Source organism: Penicillium taxi (assembly GCF_028828555.1).
Source record: "Penicillium taxi strain IBT 34144 chromosome Unknown utg000004l_segment0_segment0, whole genome shotgun sequence".
NCBI classification, from domain to species: domain Eukaryota; kingdom Fungi; phylum Ascomycota; class Eurotiomycetes; order Eurotiales; family Aspergillaceae; genus Penicillium; species Penicillium taxi.
In genome coordinates, this window is record NW_026643206.1 from 5,556,596 (window position 1) to 5,575,295 (window position 18,700).

At 45.0% G+C, this 18,700-nt stretch overlaps 9 protein-coding genes across 9 annotated transcripts; 3 read left to right on the forward strand and 6 right to left on the reverse strand.

Annotated features, from left to right (window-relative positions):
• Nucleotides 1-610: 610 nt before the first annotated feature.
• N7495_006953 (uncharacterized protein) lies at nt 611-2,355 on the forward strand (the record flags this gene model as incomplete). The annotated part of the gene is made up of 2 exons (XM_057209604.1): nt 611-1,532; nt 1,643-2,355. The coding sequence occupies 2 exons, from the start codon at nt 611-613 to the stop codon at nt 2,353-2,355; spliced, it is 1,635 nt and encodes a 544-aa protein (XP_057063378.1).
• Nucleotides 2,356-2,700: 345 nt separating this feature from the next.
• N7495_006954 (uncharacterized protein) lies at nt 2,701-3,706 on the reverse strand (the record flags this gene model as incomplete). The annotated part of the gene is made up of 2 exons (XM_057209605.1): nt 2,701-2,763; nt 2,816-3,706. 2 exons carry the CDS (start codon nt 3,704-3,706, stop codon nt 2,701-2,703), a joined length of 954 nt encoding a protein of 317 aa, XP_057063379.1.
• A 483-nt stretch (nt 3,707-4,189) lies between these two features.
• Nucleotides 4,190-6,295, forward strand: N7495_006955 (uncharacterized protein; the record flags this gene model as incomplete). The annotated part of the gene is made up of 1 exon (XM_057209606.1): nt 4,190-6,295. One exon carries the CDS (start codon nt 4,190-4,192, stop codon nt 6,293-6,295), a length of 2,106 nt encoding a protein of 701 aa, XP_057063380.1.
• Nucleotides 6,296-7,719: 1,424 nt separating this feature from the next.
• N7495_006956 (uncharacterized protein) lies at nt 7,720-8,872 on the reverse strand (the record flags this gene model as incomplete). Its single annotated transcript, XM_057209607.1, has 4 exons — nt 7,720-7,964; nt 8,038-8,384; nt 8,439-8,668; nt 8,744-8,872. 4 exons carry the CDS (start codon nt 8,870-8,872, stop codon nt 7,720-7,722), a joined length of 951 nt encoding a protein of 316 aa, XP_057063381.1.
• A 729-nt stretch (nt 8,873-9,601) lies between these two features.
• N7495_006957 (putative MFS sugar transporter) lies at nt 9,602-11,289 on the reverse strand (the record flags this gene model as incomplete). Its single annotated transcript, XM_057209608.1, has 4 exons — nt 9,602-10,254; nt 10,316-10,794; nt 10,854-11,025; nt 11,079-11,289. 4 exons carry the CDS (start codon nt 11,287-11,289, stop codon nt 9,602-9,604), a joined length of 1,515 nt encoding a protein of 504 aa, XP_057063382.1.
• An 832-nt stretch (nt 11,290-12,121) lies between these two features.
• Nucleotides 12,122-12,328, reverse strand: N7495_006958 (uncharacterized protein; the record flags this gene model as incomplete). The annotated part of the gene is made up of 1 exon (XM_057209609.1): nt 12,122-12,328. The coding sequence occupies one exon, from the start codon at nt 12,326-12,328 to the stop codon at nt 12,122-12,124; it is 207 nt and encodes a 68-aa protein (XP_057063383.1).
• A 1,276-nt stretch (nt 12,329-13,604) lies between these two features.
• N7495_006959 (RNA polymerase II mediator complex subunit MED27 domain-containing protein) lies at nt 13,605-14,669 on the forward strand (the record flags this gene model as incomplete). The annotated part of the gene is made up of 3 exons (XM_057209610.1): nt 13,605-13,757; nt 13,816-14,436; nt 14,493-14,669. 3 exons carry the CDS (start codon nt 13,605-13,607, stop codon nt 14,667-14,669), a joined length of 951 nt encoding a protein of 316 aa, XP_057063384.1.
• A 43-nt stretch (nt 14,670-14,712) lies between these two features.
• On the reverse strand, nt 14,713-15,180 carry N7495_006960 (uncharacterized protein; the record flags this gene model as incomplete). The annotated part of the gene is made up of 1 exon (XM_057209611.1): nt 14,713-15,180. One exon carries the CDS (start codon nt 15,178-15,180, stop codon nt 14,713-14,715), a length of 468 nt encoding a protein of 155 aa, XP_057063385.1.
• An 871-nt stretch (nt 15,181-16,051) lies between these two features.
• On the reverse strand, nt 16,052-17,058 carry N7495_006961 (uncharacterized protein; the record flags this gene model as incomplete). Its single annotated transcript, XM_057209612.1, has 3 exons — nt 16,052-16,188; nt 16,244-16,870; nt 16,926-17,058. 3 exons carry the CDS (start codon nt 17,056-17,058, stop codon nt 16,052-16,054), a joined length of 897 nt encoding a protein of 298 aa, XP_057063386.1.
• Nucleotides 17,059-18,700: the final 1,642 nt, after the last annotated feature.

The following is an 18,700-nucleotide window of genomic DNA, read 5'->3' on the forward strand; positions in this document are numbered from 1 at the left end:
TTCTGAACATATGAATTTATGGAGTCAGATAAGAGGGTAACAACAGAAATAGATCTTGGTTCTTGAGGATCTGAACCCTAGATGGAAGGAATCGAATAAAATACAGCTAGAAACAGGCGTTACCTCGTATGCCCTGGCTTGTTGACTAGTTTCTCTCAGACAGGCTTATTTTACCGAGCCAACTCAAGAGTTTTAGCTGAGCTCTGTAGCGGCAATGCAGATTGGCTGGAGCTAAACCAATCGAACTATATCCACTTCAAACACGAGTAAATTTTCGGCGTTTCCGAACGATTGTGGATACTAGCGGCTTTCTACAGCTGTCAGAGTGTTAGTGGCTGAAGTGGGTCAAGCTAAGGAAAAATGGCTGGCTGAGATGGAACTAGATTTAGGTTGGTAAATATCAGATTCGTTAGGCTCAAGCCGCTTTCTTGTGTATGAAACTTCGTGAGAGCGGGGTTCAAGGAAATGATAGACTGGGTATATTCCTGTAGGATGAAAACATTCTAGGATTAGTAGATAAGAAGCCAAAAAGACAGACACTAGCTTCGTCGAAACGCAGACTTTTCTCTTCCTTGATTTACATTACTATTTCTCTATTTTTTAAGTCAGTATGAGCTTTCTACAGCTTACGGCCGTCGGAGACGACTGCTACCTCCTTCTTACCAATGGCACCATCAAACAATGGACGCAGGGGTCATCCACCTCCTGGAAAGTGATCGATGCCAACCCAAACACTGTGCAAATCACTGGTAGTACTCCTCTGGGTCAACGCCATGGAACAGGCCATGTATACAAACGTTTACCAAAATGGACCCATTTTGGCACCAACGCCACCAAGCTCTGGGGATGGGACGGTGAATTTTGGCAATGGCAAAAGGAGAACGGCGGCAAACTTTGGCATGCAGGTCAGCATACAAAAGGGGCATGGGAGGTCGCCGATACCAATCCTCTCATTAAAGATCTGGCCTGTTGGTCCAATCAGACTCAGTCATCCGTGTACCAGTTGACGGAGGATGGCAAGATTTCGCAGTATCAGGGCCCCACGGGAACTACCTGGCTGCAGATCAATGACGATGCGACCGAGGCTGATACCGCCGCTTTAACAACGGACCATTCCAACGTCTACAAGATGCATCGGAATGGGCTCATTTTCGTCTGGAACGACAAGCCAAAACAGTGGACAAGAGTTGGTGCTGATTTGAGAACGGTGGAGGTTGTTGGAGGATCAGCAGGGCTGTTCCAGAGGATGAAAGATGGGAAGATCTATAAGTATTCTGGGTCGGGGGCAAGTTGGCACGCCATCGATATCCATGCGGATAACACTCATCTTGCAGTGGCAAATCATGTCTACCGAGTGAACACGAAAGGTGAAGTGTATGTACAAGAAAAAGATGGAGCATGGAAACTCCTGGAGGATACCGTGAAGCCTCCGACAAAGCCCGGGACAACTGGCCCTCAGCCAGCTGAAACTTACAATGGAGGGTATTCAACTGCGACCGAAACCCTTCTGCGCATTGGTAATGGAGGAGCGGGTCAAACTAGGCTCATCGAAGGTTGGAACTATCTGATTATTCTCTCCATTTTCATTTACTGACTATTTCAACAAATACAGCTATTGGTAATGCCTTTGTCAAATATAAAGTGTCCAAAGGGGCAAACCCTTTCAAAGTGGCCTGGTTCAAGAGCGACACAACTGAATCCATCCAATATCTTAAAGACGGCGTTGTTGATGTGGCCATCACCTACACACCGGCTGCTGAAGACATTGCTATAGCCCAAGGCATTGCCCTCTCTAGTCACTACATTTTCCGGGAGCATTACCTCCTGATCGGGCCTCCCTCTAATCCTGCCAATATTGACTTCAACTCCTGTATTGTCACTCAGTTCATTGACCTGTACAAGGCCGCCTCAAGTGATCAACCCACGCCCATTCCAGTTCGTTTCCTCAGTCGTTATGATAAATCGGCAACCAACTTGAAAGAGTCTGAGCTGTGGATCAAAGTTGGACAAGTCCCTTGGGCGACTAAACGCTCTGCGTGGTACCACCAGTACATTGCCTACCCAATTCAGGCACTAGGTGCGGCGGCAGCACTGGGGGAATATACTCTTACTGACTTCGGAACTTATCTTTCTGTTGATAAGAAGGTCCAAGACCAGGTGACCGTCTACAAGAAAGGGCTAGACAAGGTAGATGACCCGCTATTGATGCAGGCGCATTTGTTGGTGGGAGCAAAGGCAAACGATTCGGCATTGGCTGTGGAGTTTGCGGCTTGGATGACAGATAAACAGGGTGGGCAGGCTGTTATTGCTGGTTTCAAGAAAAATGGCGAGCAGGTTTACTCTCTTGCTCCTTAGCTTAAGCCCTTTTCACTGTTGCGGTTACGCTATTATTTCTCCTTTAATTGTTACCTTGTTATTTCATTTACTTCCACAGCTGTGGTCTAGCTACACTACAATTTACATAAATACTCCAGGCTTTCTATTCTTCTGCTTATAATGTTTTAATTGGAGCCTCGATTTCTGATTACTCTTCCAATTCTCTTTATTTTGGAGACAAATATTAGAATAATCCTCAAACAGAGAAGCTTTCATCCATTTGAGTAACCTTTTTCCACTTTCTGATATCTAGATATAGCTCCTACTATATAGGTACAATTAAATCACTCAACGAGTTGCTAATAATTTTCCCTCTGCCCTGCACTACATAGCAATAGGCTGCATACCCAGTTGGTTGAAAATGCATCCTATATGCCATTCCACAACCTGGAGTATTCGCACATCGCTTTATGCAGACCTCCATGGGCTGATCACTTACTGTGCCCAGACGAGACCGTGTCTGCGTACCCTGAACTGCACATCCGGGGTAGCTGGCATAGTAACGATTATTGAAGGGCCCGTGGACTGTCCCTGTGCCGCAGCCGGGCTGAAAGGGTGCAGATGGTTTCTTTCCATTATTCGTTTTCTTTCCACCATTCGTCTTTCCACCATTCGTCTTCTTTCCACCATTCGTTTTCTTTCCACCATTCGTTTTCTTTCCGCCGTTTGTTTTCTTTCCACCATTCGTCTTCTTTCCACCATTTGTTTTCTTTCCACCATTTGTTTTCTTTCCACCATTCGTCTCCTTTCCACCATTCGTCTTTTTCCCTCCGGATTTCTCTGGTCCGAGTTTTCGGCATCGAGTACACTCCGTCGTGAGCCTCGTTTGGAAATCTTTTTCTTTGTCGGTTACAGCATCCGTAACATTCTTACCACACTCAGTTTCTTTTTCAAGCTGTGCATTTTTCACGGCAGAAGAAACTTCGGCGGTACAATTCTTTGCCTCTGTTTTATCCTCAATGACTGGAGCCAGTCTGATGGCTTTAGTCCCACTACCTGCTGTTTCGATTGCAGCAAAGTATATGATACAAAATCCAGCTGGCTGGTCTGTCCAATAAGCAGCCAAGCACGTGGAATTGTTGGTACACATCTGCGCACATTGAGCGGGGGAGCCGGCGAAGTCTTGGTGAAATTTGATATTCTCTCCACAGGAGATGCTGTAGGTTCTCCCACCCATCTTGACAGGAAGAGTAGAGCCGGCACCGACTAGAGGACAGCAGTCGCCATAGGCAGCTGTGCCAAGTTGAAGACCTTGTGCGCAAGTCGGAGGGACTTGCTGACCGGCCACTTGAGAGAGAAACAAGGATATGAAAAAGAGAAGAGGTCTCATAGTGAGTTGTCGATAGATGTATAGATAGGTTGTATGATATGGCCAATTTCCAAGGATTGTTGGAATATGGACTGGGAAAAAAAATAAAATCAAGCAAGAGGATATAGAGACACTATTAGCATTATTCCTATACCTTTTTTCATCTATGCGATGTTCCGTATCAAATACCACTCGATACTTACAAGCGCGCCACAACTGAGTTAGTGCGCTGGATATCGGACAGTATGAAATTGTGGCTGGCTGTATAGGTCCTCATCCCCACTTTTTGTATCTGTTCAGCTTTCATCAATGACTTGGCCTCTGTCACTTGGAGCGCAGCATAAGTCGATCATTCCTATTCCAGACAAATGATAAATGGCTCATAGTAGAGAGGATGAAAAGAGGAAAAAGAAGCCGACAAGAAAAAATCAAAAGAACTAATTTGATATAATATAGCCACTTGGTCGGTCTACCTCGTCTCCAACCACTTCTAAAGCTCGGAAGATGTTTCTATTTTTTCTCCTGGCAGCCAGTGCTATTTGCTTTGGTGGTGTCAGATCTCAACAGCAAAAACCTCTCACCTCTCCATCAAATGCGCAAAGCCATCCCATCACAATTGACGAGATCATCTCAACAACCGACTCCTCTGGCCAAAGCAAATGCTGTCCTATTGGAACGGTATTCAACGGTGGAAAATGTGTTTTCCGTACAGTATCAATTTGCCCGGTCAATACTCATCTAGCAAACGGCTCTTGCATAAGTGACAGTCTTCCCGACTGTGGGACTGGAGAGTATAGCACTGCTTCCTCTTTATGTGTCTCCAAAGTTCCTCCAAAATGCCCACCACAATCCACTTTCGATCGTAAGATTGGACTCTGCATATCCACAGCACTGCCAATTTGCGAAGATAACTTCGGGTTCAACGGGGAATCTTGCACTTTTTTGGGGGCAAAGGCCTGTCCATCTGGGTCTGACCCGAAAGGCACACAATGCGTGTCGAGGCAGGGACCAACATGTGAGGGGAGCGATAAGTTTGAGAAAGGATCATGCACACACTCGGAGCCGCCAAAATGCGCAGATGCTAGCATGATCCTGGATCAGGGACTATGCACATTGAAGAAAACCCCAAGCTGCAACCCTGGGTTCGAATACAAGGATAAACGCTGTTCTCATAATGAGAAACCCACTTGCAAGAATGGTTCTTTCAAAGACAAAGTTTGTGTCTCAGCCGAGCAGCCCCAGTGCAAGACAGGGACTTTCAACGGCAAGGTCTGCCAGTCAAAAGAAGCCCCTTTTTGTTTCGGCGGTGCCACACTCAAGAATGGATTATGCACGGCTCCTCCTATGTGCTCATCCACTACCAATCTCATAACAAATCCCAGTACCCAGGAGATAGGCTGCTGTCCACCTGGAACCCCTCATCTCGATAAGACGGCATGCAGGGACCCGGTCTGCATCGCTGGGTTTCACTTTGACGGAAAAGTCTGCGCATTCCATCAAGCACCCATTTGTAGCAAGAACTCAATACTGTCTGGTGGAGTTTGCGTTATCGCCAACGAAAGCCCATCTTGCTCTGTGGGAAGTTTCGATTCCAAAACTGCCAGCTGCCTTCTTTCTGATTCACCAGTTTGTCCTGCAGGATTGACCCTTTCGGTCAGTACAGGCGATTGTATCTCCACCGCGACACCTCAATGTCCATCTGGAATGGCATTGCACGGCGACGAATGTATCTCCACTAGTGCACCCAGCTGTCCTGTTGGACAAACCTTACTAGGGTCGGTATGCATCACATCTAAGACACCCACTTGTCCGATGGGGACCACTCTAGTTGGGGGAGATACATGCATTCTTTCCACTGGCCCGACCTGTCCTGTTAATTCTGTGCTTTCAAGTACCAACGAATGTATCTCCATCAAATCGCCCGGCTGCGAGGACCCCTCTTCCTTCACTTTCTCAGCAGGTGCATGTGTTTCTTCCATATTACCGGTCTGCATTGACCCCACTGCCGTTTTAGATGTGAATGGTTGTTCCACTAATGAGCTTCCATCCTGCCCAGATGATACAGGATTTGATGGTTCAAACTGTGTATCATTTACATCTCCTACATGCCCCAAGGGCCTGATATTTGATAACACCGATCCCAAAAACTATGTGTGTGTATCACCAACACCCCCGCAGTGTCCACCTGGGACCAGTCTGGTTGGGGCACCAGGGAAGAAGATCGGAAAATGTCAATCATCACCCACGCCAGTTCCATCTTGCCCACCACCATTGAAAGCAGACAGCACGTCCTCTGCATGTATCACACAAGATACTCCACAGTGCCCTCCCGGAAGTACGTTAGTTAATAATGAGTCATGTGTGACTATTCAGCCACCGACCTGTCCCAATGGGGCTATTTATAAAGACAAGAAGTGCGTCTCACCTGCAACTGTCCCTAGCTGTCCTTTAGGTTTGTCGAAGGATGGGGATGCCACGACAGGGATCACCTGTGTGGCTGTTGGAGGTCCAACTTGTACTGATGACCGGACTGCTTTGGATGAGAAGAGTGGAAAATGTACTCTGTCAGCTGGAGCAGGTTGCTATGATATGCACTTTTGTCCAAGCTGATTGACGGGAAATTTAATAGAAAGTGTTAAGATTCCAAAGTTATGCTTCTCGGCGATCGCAGAAGAATTTTAGGTTAATGTCACTACTGAAGCAGACTATCATACAGACTATCATACATAGGTAAGTGAAGCTTTGATATCAAAAATTACAGGGAGCCTTATTTTCCCTCTTAAAGCTTGTGTGAGTTTGAGTATTGCCAAGACTATAGTTAATCGTTACACCAATTTACATCTTGGGCCGAGGCTCTCCCAACCCGCACAAAGTAACATAACCATCAATATTCCGTGGGGTTATCCTGATGGTGGCAACCAGTCTTGGTAGTAATTTCTATGAGAGTGCCTAGGTCAGGCCAGATGTGTATAAGTTCCAGCCTTGAAGGCTCGACTGTTGCTCAATATCCATGCCCAGGTGGATTTTTTATGACTAAATCACCATCATCAGGGGCAATGTAACAGTTGAACAGGACGGGGATGCAATCTATTTACCCGAGACATCCTGCAATACCTGGGTAAAGAGCTTAAATTTATGGACTCAAGTGACTACTCACTTACCTTTCTTGCTGTCCAGCTCAATTCCATTCCCTTACACTTTAGGTAATTGAGATGCAACCACGGAAAGGGACTGCAACATACAGTCAAACACAGAGATCCATCCATCTCACACTACAACATTATACATGGAGAGGACGGTTTTGCAACGTATCGTATGGATCCAAATGATCGGAACCGTGCATGGAGCAAAGACAGGAATCGAATGACTCCAAGGTGCTCAAGTATAAATAGTAGCGATCAAGAGATGGGTAGGGAATTTTCTCAGTTCCTCACATCACTTCTTTGTGAGATTACATACTTTGACTCGATCATATCAGATCTTTTCATAATATAAACTATCAGCCATGGTCAATCGTTGCACTAAAATTATTTTCTGCGCGCTTGGGATTATACCCTTAGTGCTTTCTTCACCTATCAATATAGAAGCTTCAGAGGCAGAGGCACCACTATGTTAGTTAAACCTAGACTGATTGACGAAGTTAGCTAAAATGGAACATCTAGGCAATCTCTACGACAGAGTCCTAACTGGTGATACCTGCTGGGATATAATTGAGAGAAACGAAGAGTCCCTTACTATGAAACAACTCATGTGTTGGAACCCCGACATCAACCCCTCGTGCTCAAACCTCATCCCTGGTCGACCTATTTGCATTGGATACAACCGGCCGACCCCCTTCTGCGCATAAGGGCCGTGTTCATCGTCTTTTATGAAATGGAGCTCATTCCTTTACTGAAAAAAGTGGACCTACGACTCAAAATTGGTAGTGATTTGGAATGAAAATCGTATTAATGCATGCTTTCAGGTTTCAGCAGATGGCTAAGCTATCTCTATATTTAAGATCTTGTTAAATTAAATTGAACTTTACCAGATTTTCATTTTCTCCAGGACTTTTCCAAAAATTCTCTCATTGTAACGGGTCGTAGCTCCGGAAACAGAGAATTTAGTCGATTCTCTCTAGGCAGTTGAAAGACGCCATTCACAGTAAGTCGGCTGACCAAAGCAGTGGTTTCCTTGAGCTCCTCGGTAGAATATTCAACATCTTCTGCTACAGGTGGAACAGTAACATCACCAGATTCTATTTGTTCCCTGCTGTCATAAGTGACTTGGAACTTCGTGCCTGTAGACTGGAGATTAGATGTTTTGGCCTAGTAAGATATGCACAACTTTGTGGATCCATGGAACGTAAATACCAATAATTTCTTCAGCCATATGCAGAATATCGTTGTAGGTGACTTCGTCTCCAACGATCACACTAAACTCAGGCCATTGGTCGAGATCGAGTGCTTTGACCACGTACCTTGCCATGTCGTACGTGTATGTCATACACATCATATCATTTCCATCGCCAGGGATGGCGGCTGTACGACTAGCAATGTCAATTCCGAAGGAAAAGGGTTGGAGATTGGTTTCAGCGTGAGGCATGCCCCAATAGTCCATGAAGAAGCCTGGAACAACCCGGGTATACTTGAGTGAACTAGCTTTCAAGCGACCAGCTGCAGCAAGCCAGTACTTGATACTAGGGTCAAGTGGTAGTAGACTATTGAGTGATTTAGTAAATGATCGAAATTGGAGTAGCTAGGTCAATACTCACGAAGCAGTCTGGATGAATGAATATTCACTCGGTATAAATCGCTGTGTGGCCTTAGACTTTTCTGCTGCATCTATCAAGTTCAGTTGGGATTGACTTGTTTCATCAGATGTGATACCAATTGCCGATATGATCGTGCTGACGTTGTGGTGTTCAAGTTTCTCTGCTATCGAAGAGACGTCGTCGTAATCTACCTGCATATGCTGAATGTGGGAAACTATTTCCTTTGGCTCCTGAAAATATGCATTAGCAGCATTCTCCTCGGCTCGTCAACCATGTACCATGTCTGCCAGGTGTTGGCTACTCACGTTCCGAGACAATACCACCACCTGGAACTTGGGTTCAAGGCTCAGTGTTTCAATGATAGTTTTCCCAACACCCCCAGTACCACCAGCTACAGCGATAACCGCCTTTCCTAGATTCAGACCTGAATTCATATCACCAATCTATATTCAAATGAATCAGTCCCAAAGTGCTTGAAAAGGGATGGACGGAAGTGCGTCAAAATTCGGGTTCCACCTTGAAGACCCCACCAAACATGGAATCGCCTGACCGAATATACTTTCCACCGCGCCAGGATTATACATAACAATTGTATAAAAGATTCAAGGTTTAGCCTGAATTTGGTCTCGGGCTTACATGGCATGAACCAAACACCAGCATTTACTAGTAAGTGAACGCCGAAAAATCGGGCTTTCGGGCTTCGAGCCTAGAAGCGGCATCTATGACTAAGGAATGTCACGGGGAAAAATAGTATAAAAAGGACATCCCGCCCCTTATCAATGACAATTATCATCCTTAGATTCTTCAACATAGGGTATAAACTGATAATATCAACACGCTTACACCATGTGTATGAAGGCTCAATGCTCAACCTGCAGTGAGTGAAAGTGTGAAGCATTACAAGTACAGTCAGTTACTAATCTATAAAAGACAAAGTCACGTGGTGGGGATGTGGCGCACATATCCCTTCCGTCATGGATGCTGTGCCAGAAAGTGAGCGTTGCGCTTGTGAACCACAGGTTGAGAGGGATGGGAAGAAATACCCGCCTAAGGCTGCGAAGGCCGGCTGACTAGCCGGTTGTGTTATCTCTTAAGTTGGCGCTTTGAGATGTGGACAGTAAAAGTACAAGAATGGCGCTTCTTGAGGCAGCGTACAAGTGTGCTCAAACATGCTCTACCTTATTTATATCCTCCTTGTCCACCTGTTTTTCCGATCGAATATAGCCATGGGCTTTGATTTCCGCCGCCAACAACCTTGCCTGCTCGACCGGGTCTCCGCCCCGGGAGAAAATGAGATCAATGTCTTCCAGTCTGAAATTGCTTGTCTCCGGGTAAAAGAAGTAAACAACGGGAATGAAAATGAAGTTTGTAATCATGAAGATTAAATACGCCTTCCAATGGAGGCGATCAATGATCACTGGTGTAATCATGACCACTATGAAATTCCAGAGCCAGTTGGAGCTTATTCCAATAGCTGTTCCCTTGGTGCGAGCTTCCAAGGGCAGAATCTCTGGCACGTATACCCATGGCACCGAATTGATGCTCATCCCGTGGACGAGCATATATAGGAAGAAGAATGCGACAGAGGCGGAGGCGAAAGTCATGCCATGGGGTTCATAAATTTGCGATTGCAGAGCTGCAATCATCAACATGCATACACCTAGGCCGAAGGAACCCCACATCATTGTTCGGCGGCGGCCCATGCGATCTAGCATGAACGCTGGGAGAAGAGAGCCAAGCATGAACATTATTTGGATACATCCTCCCAAAATTTGAGCGAGTTGCCTGTTTAAGCCCATGGTGTCTCTCAATATAGCTAAAGGAAGCTCAAAGTTAACCAAGTCCTGTGGGTCAATGGGGTGATGCTTGCAACTAACTTGGAACATATGAAACAATAAGGTTAATTCCAGAAACCTGATTCATCAGTTGCATACCCCACGCGAGAAGTACTCGCTGTCCAGTCTTGATTTCATCGTTGCGAAAGATTTGCAGGAACGATTTCTTGCTCGCAGTTTTCTCAAGCTCAATAGCGGAAATCATTGCCCTCAGATCGTTGACGATGTACTCATCATTCTCCTCCTTGTCATGAACGGTACACAATACCCGGATGGCCTCTTTCTCCTTTCCATGGTTCATCAACCAGCGAGGAGATTCTGGCAGGCCGAAAACAAGCACAATGACAAAAACAGCGAAACAGACTTGTACAGCGATGGGAAGTCGCCAGGCGATCGGTCCTCCTACGAAGGACATTCCATAATCAAACCAGTAGGCCATTACCACTCCGAAGGCAACGAACAGTACTTCCGAGGCGATAAGACGACCTCTTGTCTTTGCATCACACATCTCTGCTTGGTACCTTGAGTGAAATCAAGATCAGCATCGAACTCTTTTCAAAATGTCTTACAAAAGACATACATTGGTACAGTAGAAGTTTTCAGACCAGTTCCAAGGCCAGTAATAAGGCGGCCGATGATCAAGTGAATCACGTGAAATGACGAGGCTTGTAATATAGCACCTATGATCACCGCAACCATCGCCAGCCAGATAGTTTTCCGGCGACCAAGGAGCTCTCCAATGAAGAAGTTGACTGGTTCGTCTTGTTAAACCGTTCCAAACTTGTACTAAGCTTGAATCACCTACCGAAACATCCAACCAGACATCCCAAATTGTATGAGCCCAAAATAATGCCCTGCTCAGAGTCATTGGGTGAACCGAACTGCACGTTCCAGTTTTCATTGTCGATGATGCCACTAAATAGCCCCTGATCATATCCAAACAAGACGAAAGCCAACAGACAGCAGGATGTCACCGCAACCTGGAGGGATTGGCCTCGTCCAAACCAATTACGCATGATGGGCAGTATTGAATTGCAAGTGAATATTGTAAAAGAAAGCTTTTGCTGTTTATCTAGTGCTATCTGCCATCTTATATCAAACTACGAGGTTCCAGCATTCCATTCCGATGCCCCTTACTCCTGGGAAGGGGAATCATCCTTTAGTCCCCACTACCTCGTGCGCTATGCTCTAGACCACAGTGACATATTGACCGACCGCTGTATCTTCTCCGCTCAGAGTGACACGGGTAATCGAGTTTATTGAGCTCACTGGATGGTCACTACTCTCATTTAGTCCAGATATCTGGTCTCTTTGAGCGGCATTTGATGTACAAAGTAGTCCATTTCACGTATTCTGTAGAGTGCCAAAGAGTACTCTTTCCTACGTAGAGTGGCGAACCAGGGATTCACTGGTATGGGTGTCATTTGCTGTCAACTTGATAAGAAAATTGTACTATGTAGGCGATGACGGGACCCTAATCGGCGCTGCAGCTTCTTCTTTTGGCCGATCTAGATTCAATATGACGCCACACAGGGACGGATTCCCTTCCTTTTCGCTTTATTCAATTCAAGAATGAAAAATTCATGATATCCGGATTATCTGTGACGTTTCAAAAGTTCATTACAATCTACGTAAGAAATTAAAATGAGAATCAAGATACAAGAGAAAGGAATTTTGGAATAGAGAAGTCGGCAAGGGACTTCGCTTATGAAATGATACTCAGACCGAATTAGGAAGCTACCTATTCCGGTATTTCAACGGTAAACGATTCAATTGAATTTACTATCTCCACTGCTTCGTCTTCGGTCGATTTCCTCCCCTAGAATGAGTCAAGAGATTCTTTCAGCATTAAATTATGGGTGGGGGACATGACGCTTCGGCATTGGCATCAAGTTCTCTTTGGAGCTGAGCTGCTGCTGCAGCTGCAACTTTCACCTGCTCCTGCTCCTGCTCCTGCTCATGCTCATTCTTTGCCAAATTTATCATTTTCGTGCGACGTCCAATCTTTTGTCGAATGACCCTGATGGCATCCTTTTGCTTGTCTCCAGAGAGCATCAACGCAGCATTGGCCTCAAGATGGAGATCTTCAGGGATCTATCATATGCTAGTTAGATGAGAGCATGCCAAAATTTCCAGTAAATCAGGTCTGACCTCAATGCACCGACGATGGCCAGCGCGACAATTTGTGCAGGTTTTGAGATTTTTGTTTTTTTCGCATGCATGATAGGGTACTTTCTCTAGACGAAGCAAGCATCGTTGGCAAGGCTTATCCTCTGCCATTTCTCTTTTTTAAAGCAGAGTGGTGATTCTAAAGATGATTTGAGAGGTTTATTTAGCAAGATCCGATGGTAGGGTTTAAGGAGATGACGCTGCGTGTGAATTGCTTCCAAAGTTTTGAGAAATTTCGCTCGATTTATACGCTCAATCCCCAAGATTTTGCTGTAGATGATTTGTTCAAATTCAAAGCTCCACATGCTGCAATTAGAGGTTTAATAGCTAGTTCTTAACTTATAGAGCTCTAACACAAAGACTTATGAGAATACCTTTATGTTTCAGCAACTATTAAAGTCAATATCATTGTCATTTCATTCATAGCAAAATAACAAAGGCTACTTAGCATCTAAGACTAGATAGCAGATGGGGCAGTTCCAATCAAAATGTCAGTAGCCATCTAATTATGCTTCGAAACTGCCTACAGGGATGCGGCAATCTTGTATGGGTAGGCTGTTGATGACAACCTTGGAAATAATTTTGCAAACTCAATCAGGATAAAAATGGACGCCGTGTAGCCATGCTTGACCTCTCGATACAGTGGCTTTATCCCTCTATCAGTACGTAATAACATGACTCAAATCATCTTGACGGTCATTTTCTATAAGCACAATGTCTCACAGTGAATTGATCTACCCAGGTACCTAGTCCCAGGTAGAAAGCATGGACACGTGGTAGAGTTTGTATGGCTAGAGGTCAACAGATATGGTAAAATTACTCTCTTCTGAAAGTGAATAAACGATTTTTTTAAAATATACATTTCTTGAATCTTGAAATTGGAGGATCTAATGAAACTAATTATTTTATTGGAGAATATGATCCATTGCTGACTCAGCTATTATATAATCGTATCTGGTGCTTTCCCGCTCACATATAGAAAACCACTTCAACCTCCTAAGCAGAGCCCGATAAAATATTTGCAGCGACGTACACTTATAATAGCTTTTACCAACCTCAGTCCTTATCTTGCGGTGATCTAAGAAACCCACATATAAACCAACATTTGAAGATTTAATGTGCTAGCTCACATATCTTAAACTTGAACTTATCCCTCAAAACCATGAGAGGACCTATAGTCCCTAAGTTTGAGACTGAAGACCCTGTTGTGTTGAGTTCAATACAACCAAGCGATGGCAATACATCACAAGAGGATTGGGACTCAGAAATCCAACTCGTCTCCTCACTAGCAAAGCTACAACAACTGGAACGCAAGGTCAGAGAATACATATATGATGTTCCAATAAGTATATCAACCTGACAGATCATCCCAGATCCATGAGCTTCGCCAACTCTTGCCTGATGGGCTTCTGGCGCCCCTGATGCCGCCATCAAGTGCCAATCAATTACCACCAGGGTATTTAGATTCTCCGGCATCGTTGCGTGACAGTCTTAATCAAGCTGCACGCTCTGGAATTGCGAGTGTTCGCGAGTTCCAGTCCAAATGGCGTGATCCGGAGCTCAAGCCCGTCTGGACTTACGCTGAGTCACGCTTGCAAGAAGCTGGGCAACCATTGCAGCCAACGGGTGTCTGGGACAATGACTATGATGTCCTTCTTGCAGAGCTAGTCAATTCACAGAAGGCGAAAGAAGATGAACAGCAACGAGAGGAAGAGAATACTGAACGGGCGAAATCTTCCGCGGGAGATTGGCAGTCTGTTGTTGAGAATTTCACTCAGCGGGCTATTCCCGGTGTTCGTGTCATCAAGGGAACGAACTCTTTAGTCGTCGCACTTTCAAAAGCAGGGCTGATATTCCTGGTTGATGCTGATGCCGAGGGTTCTGATTGGAAGGTTTCGAGTAAAGCAGCACTTGGTCGCTCCTCAAAGCTCGAACAGGCTATTCTAGATTGCCTGAATGCGCGATCGAGGAAATGGGATCTCGATTTCTTACTGGTAATTTCTGAACAAAAGAGATATTCCGGATTGGATGGATGCTAACACTATTTTAGGACATGATTTCTTCATATACCGATATTAAACAGACGCCTTGTGTGAAATGTGCTCATCTCACCAACAAGGCCGCGCAATTACCAACTATTCGGCGTGTTCAATCTCAGTCTATGCAGGCTGCCCAGGGAGAGTCCCGTACTTTCTCTTTCGATGCGTTACATTCCACCTGCATCTGAACAAACCCTTGGCCCACACAAAACTTTCACCTTCAAGCATGAATCACATATCCCGATGAGGGCCATATTGACTATCATGCCAAAATTCCGCTGGGTATTGATTTCCATATTGATCCCAGTACATTCTCGGTACATCATGGAACCGATTTGAACAATACTGCACCTGACTCCACGTCCCTTCATCAGGAATCGCGTACTTGCGTGTCCGGAAATCATACCGCTCATCAGTTGATCGTCGTGCCCATGGAATTGCCTTGTGTTTGTTTTCCTGCTCCTCCCAGCGTGACCAGTTGGTTTTCTTCGGTGCTGTTGCAATCGTATTTTCACCTGCTGTTGCTGATGGGCTGAGATTGGGTTTGTATGACTTGATTGATCCGATGTATATATCTGGGCCTTTGTTCGTGAGGATATCCTTGAGACGCCAGTGTCGGGGCCAGTGGTTTGGGTTTCCTCTTCGTGGATCTTTGGGCCAGATCCAGCCATATGTCACAGTTTTTGATTTTGGTGCCATCTTGATGCTTTCGGGGGAGGCGAGTTGCTGGGTAGAATTGAATTGTGGGATTCCACAGATTTCAAAGTAGGGTTCTGGAGTGGAATGGAAATGGAAATTTTGGGAATTACAGGCAATCAAATACTCTTGCTTTGCTCTTTAGATGTTTCCTTGTACGGCTTCCGCTGAATCTCAGGCTGATGCTGCATGTTGCTTGATTGTTTCCCGAGACTAGACTAAAGCCTACTTCAAGCACAGTCGCTTTCATACCTACATAGGTCGCCATTTTTTCTTTCTTTCCCTTCTCTTTCTCGGTAGAATCTTTCTCAAAGACGATATCAATTGTCTTGCTTTCAATGTTCTGTCGCTTTAGGGTCATAGAGCATCACTGTAACTACTCAAGATATCCAGCAACGCTCATGTGAGCAACAATAGCTCCATCAAAGGATTTTCTGCACAAAATTACACATTCTTCATTGTCTATAACTTGTTTCAATGTTTGGTAGCCAGTCGGGAATGAAAGAAGTATATGGTTTCTCCGGAGCTGAATGTCTTAAGTACAGGATGGATATTATTATACTGAAATGCAAGACTAAGGCTTAGAAATCCAACCCGAAACACAAATTCATAGAAACCAAGGCTATGATGCAGGATAAGTGTGAAAGAATCCGCCGACTAAGAGTGGACAAGATGTGAGATACCAAACAATCCAAGACAACCAAAATAAAACACAGATATATTTCCGTAATGTCCAAATATGAAAAACGCCAATTTCTTGCAATCGTCGTAAAAAAAAACACCCAGGTCGCTTTCAAAACAAAATACGCCTGAGAGTTGAAGAAAAAGATCAAATATTTCCATGAGAATGTCTCTTAAAGCATCAATAAGTCTGTCAGAGGGAGAACAGACCAAATGTGCCCGCAAACCAAGTGAAAGACGCAACTGAGATGAAAGCCATGCCTAGGGCAAATGTGAGGCCTTGACGTTGGATGTCAGAGAGGGCACCGCTGCAGGTGGCACATTTGAACTCTAAGACAAGTTTTTTAGTATTTGTGCCAGAGTAGAGGGACCGGAGGGTGCTTACCATTGAGTGGGGTGTATGATTGCGGAATGTACATGCCGAAGCTGTATCCGACCTGAGAGCTTAGATATCCAGCCTCACCAACATCAGTGTAGGCCTTTTGTGCGTCATACACAAAGAGCGTGTATGTAGATGTCAGCAAGGGGATAGTCGCAGATGACTGGTACTTGTCCGTGTCCCAGATGAAGGTGCCTGTTGGGGCGACACTCATGTTCTGGGTCAGGGTGTAGACATTCTTGTTCACGCTGCAAGATGCAATGACATCGATGCCGGACGGGGTGACTGAGAGCGAAGTGTAGTTCCAGACGAAAGTGATGTCCTGGCCAATTTTATAGTATGTTGTTGATGAGGAGGCCGGGGTGATCATTGAAATACCACCATCAGCGGCAGCAGGGTCGATGGAGATGCTGCTGGTTGTCTTGGTGGTCTTTCCCGTCTCGGTGGTTTTTTTGCCCGTCTCGGTTGTGGTACCAGTTTCAGTGCCTGTAGCAGTTCCCGTTGTGCCATCGGTTGCGGAATTAGTCCCGGTTGCGGTTCCGGTTGCGGTTTCATCAGTGTTGGAGGCAGTATCGGTGGTTGCTGTGTTTGAATCGGAGGCGGTGGTTTCTGTAGAATCGGTGGCAGTGGTTTCTAGAAAGGTCAGTTGGGTTTACGGGCTGAAATGAATTAAATTGGCCGAACGTACCAGCACGCTTTGCCAACAAGGCATCGGCCTTGTCGCGAAGTGCCAATCCGGAGAATGAATCCCATGGCCAAGCCGAACTCATAACCCCTAAAAGCAGAACAGTGCATAGCACGGTCAAAAAGAGGAACCTCATGGCGAAGGTGATGTGAGACTTTGAGAGGTGGTGGGCTCTAGTCGGAAAATAGAAGCCAGAAAAACAACCCCTTGCACACCTAGCCGGAGATGTTGGCAGATGGCGAAGACTTGAAATCCAAGAGGAAAAAGGCAGTCTCTTTGACCTTTCCGGTGTATTCAACAAGCGTCGCACAGGAGAAAGTGATCAAAATAGCGTGAATATCGATCGAAATTCTCAAGTCAGGTCAGTTCTGGAGACCCTTGGAGTCTGCAGATCACCGCAAAATGTGGAAATCAGCGGGACTGTGTCGGGATAAGTCTCGGAGTAGCGACAAATCAGGGCAGCGAATGTTGTCAAACGAGCGACAGGAGAAGCAAGAATGTTGAGCGATGAGATTAAATGGAAGAACAGAAAAGCCAGGCTAGCAGGGAGGTTGAAGTATGGCGGGGCTAAGCCTAAACAGGACATAGTGGCTACCAAGGATATGTGAGACATACTATTAATAGGCGATACTTGAATACTTTACTGCACCACACCACACAACTCATAGTGTTTTTTCAATTGTTTATTTTCTATATCGTATCAAACCTTCATATAGTATTACCGACAACATTTGAACCATTCATGGTTATGGATTTTGCTTTCCAGGGATATTTGACTTCCCCTCATTTTTAGGACCAAAGGACCCACTGGATCCTACGAACTTTCACTGAAACATTGAATTAGAGGATCAAATCATAACTAATCCATTTGAAGTCTAACTAGACATCACCTAGGCATATCAGGTGACTTCCTCGTCAAATTCTATGTTTTACCTAAGTCTTGGCAATACTTAACTATCAATAACTAAAAGAATAGTAAATAAATAACGATCTAATTAACTTACGTTCACACACTCAATCAAATTAAATCTCCAATGTCCTGTCTACACATCTGTGTGTACATATAATTCAACCAGTCAGTCAGATATCTGATCCATACCTAGAAATATATTTATGAAGTAGAAGATCAACCTTAAAGCCCGAAACTACACTGAAGGCTGTAAGGAGTTGAGGTTCTCATTCAGAATATAGAAAGTCTGGATCCTTGGAATTACCTAGAGCGATGTCCTTACCTAGGTATATACCTTCCAACCTTAACCATATTCCGTAGACCTGGGGAGTTGACATATAAGACTACTTAGGTAGAGATACTACCGATATCAGGTTCACCCATTGCTGCTCCAGGACTACATATTGATACGGGGAACAGGGACGTCCTAGCTAGTCTGCGAACCTAGCTAAATCATGGAGTATGGTAGATGCAGTCAGAGTCCGTCCTCTAGGGGCTGTGTGGGAGAAAGGAAGGAGAACCAAAGGGTAGCTCAAGAAGGTAAAGGTAGTTTGATGGTCTCATCTCTCAACTGAATGCTTAAATACACAATCTACACTAATTTCAGGTGACCTAACCCCCCACTACAATATCTAGGTAAAAGCCTTGAGATTTTGATCGAAGCTTGGGTAACTACAGAAACATCTGATAAGATTGCCTCGGTGGGCCCTGAAAACCTTGAAACACCAGAGATCCATGGATGAATTACCCTGGGCCAAATCATCACTCTTCAAATACATCTCAAATAAACTAGAAAATATGTGATCATGCCTAGGTGGCACGTGTGTAC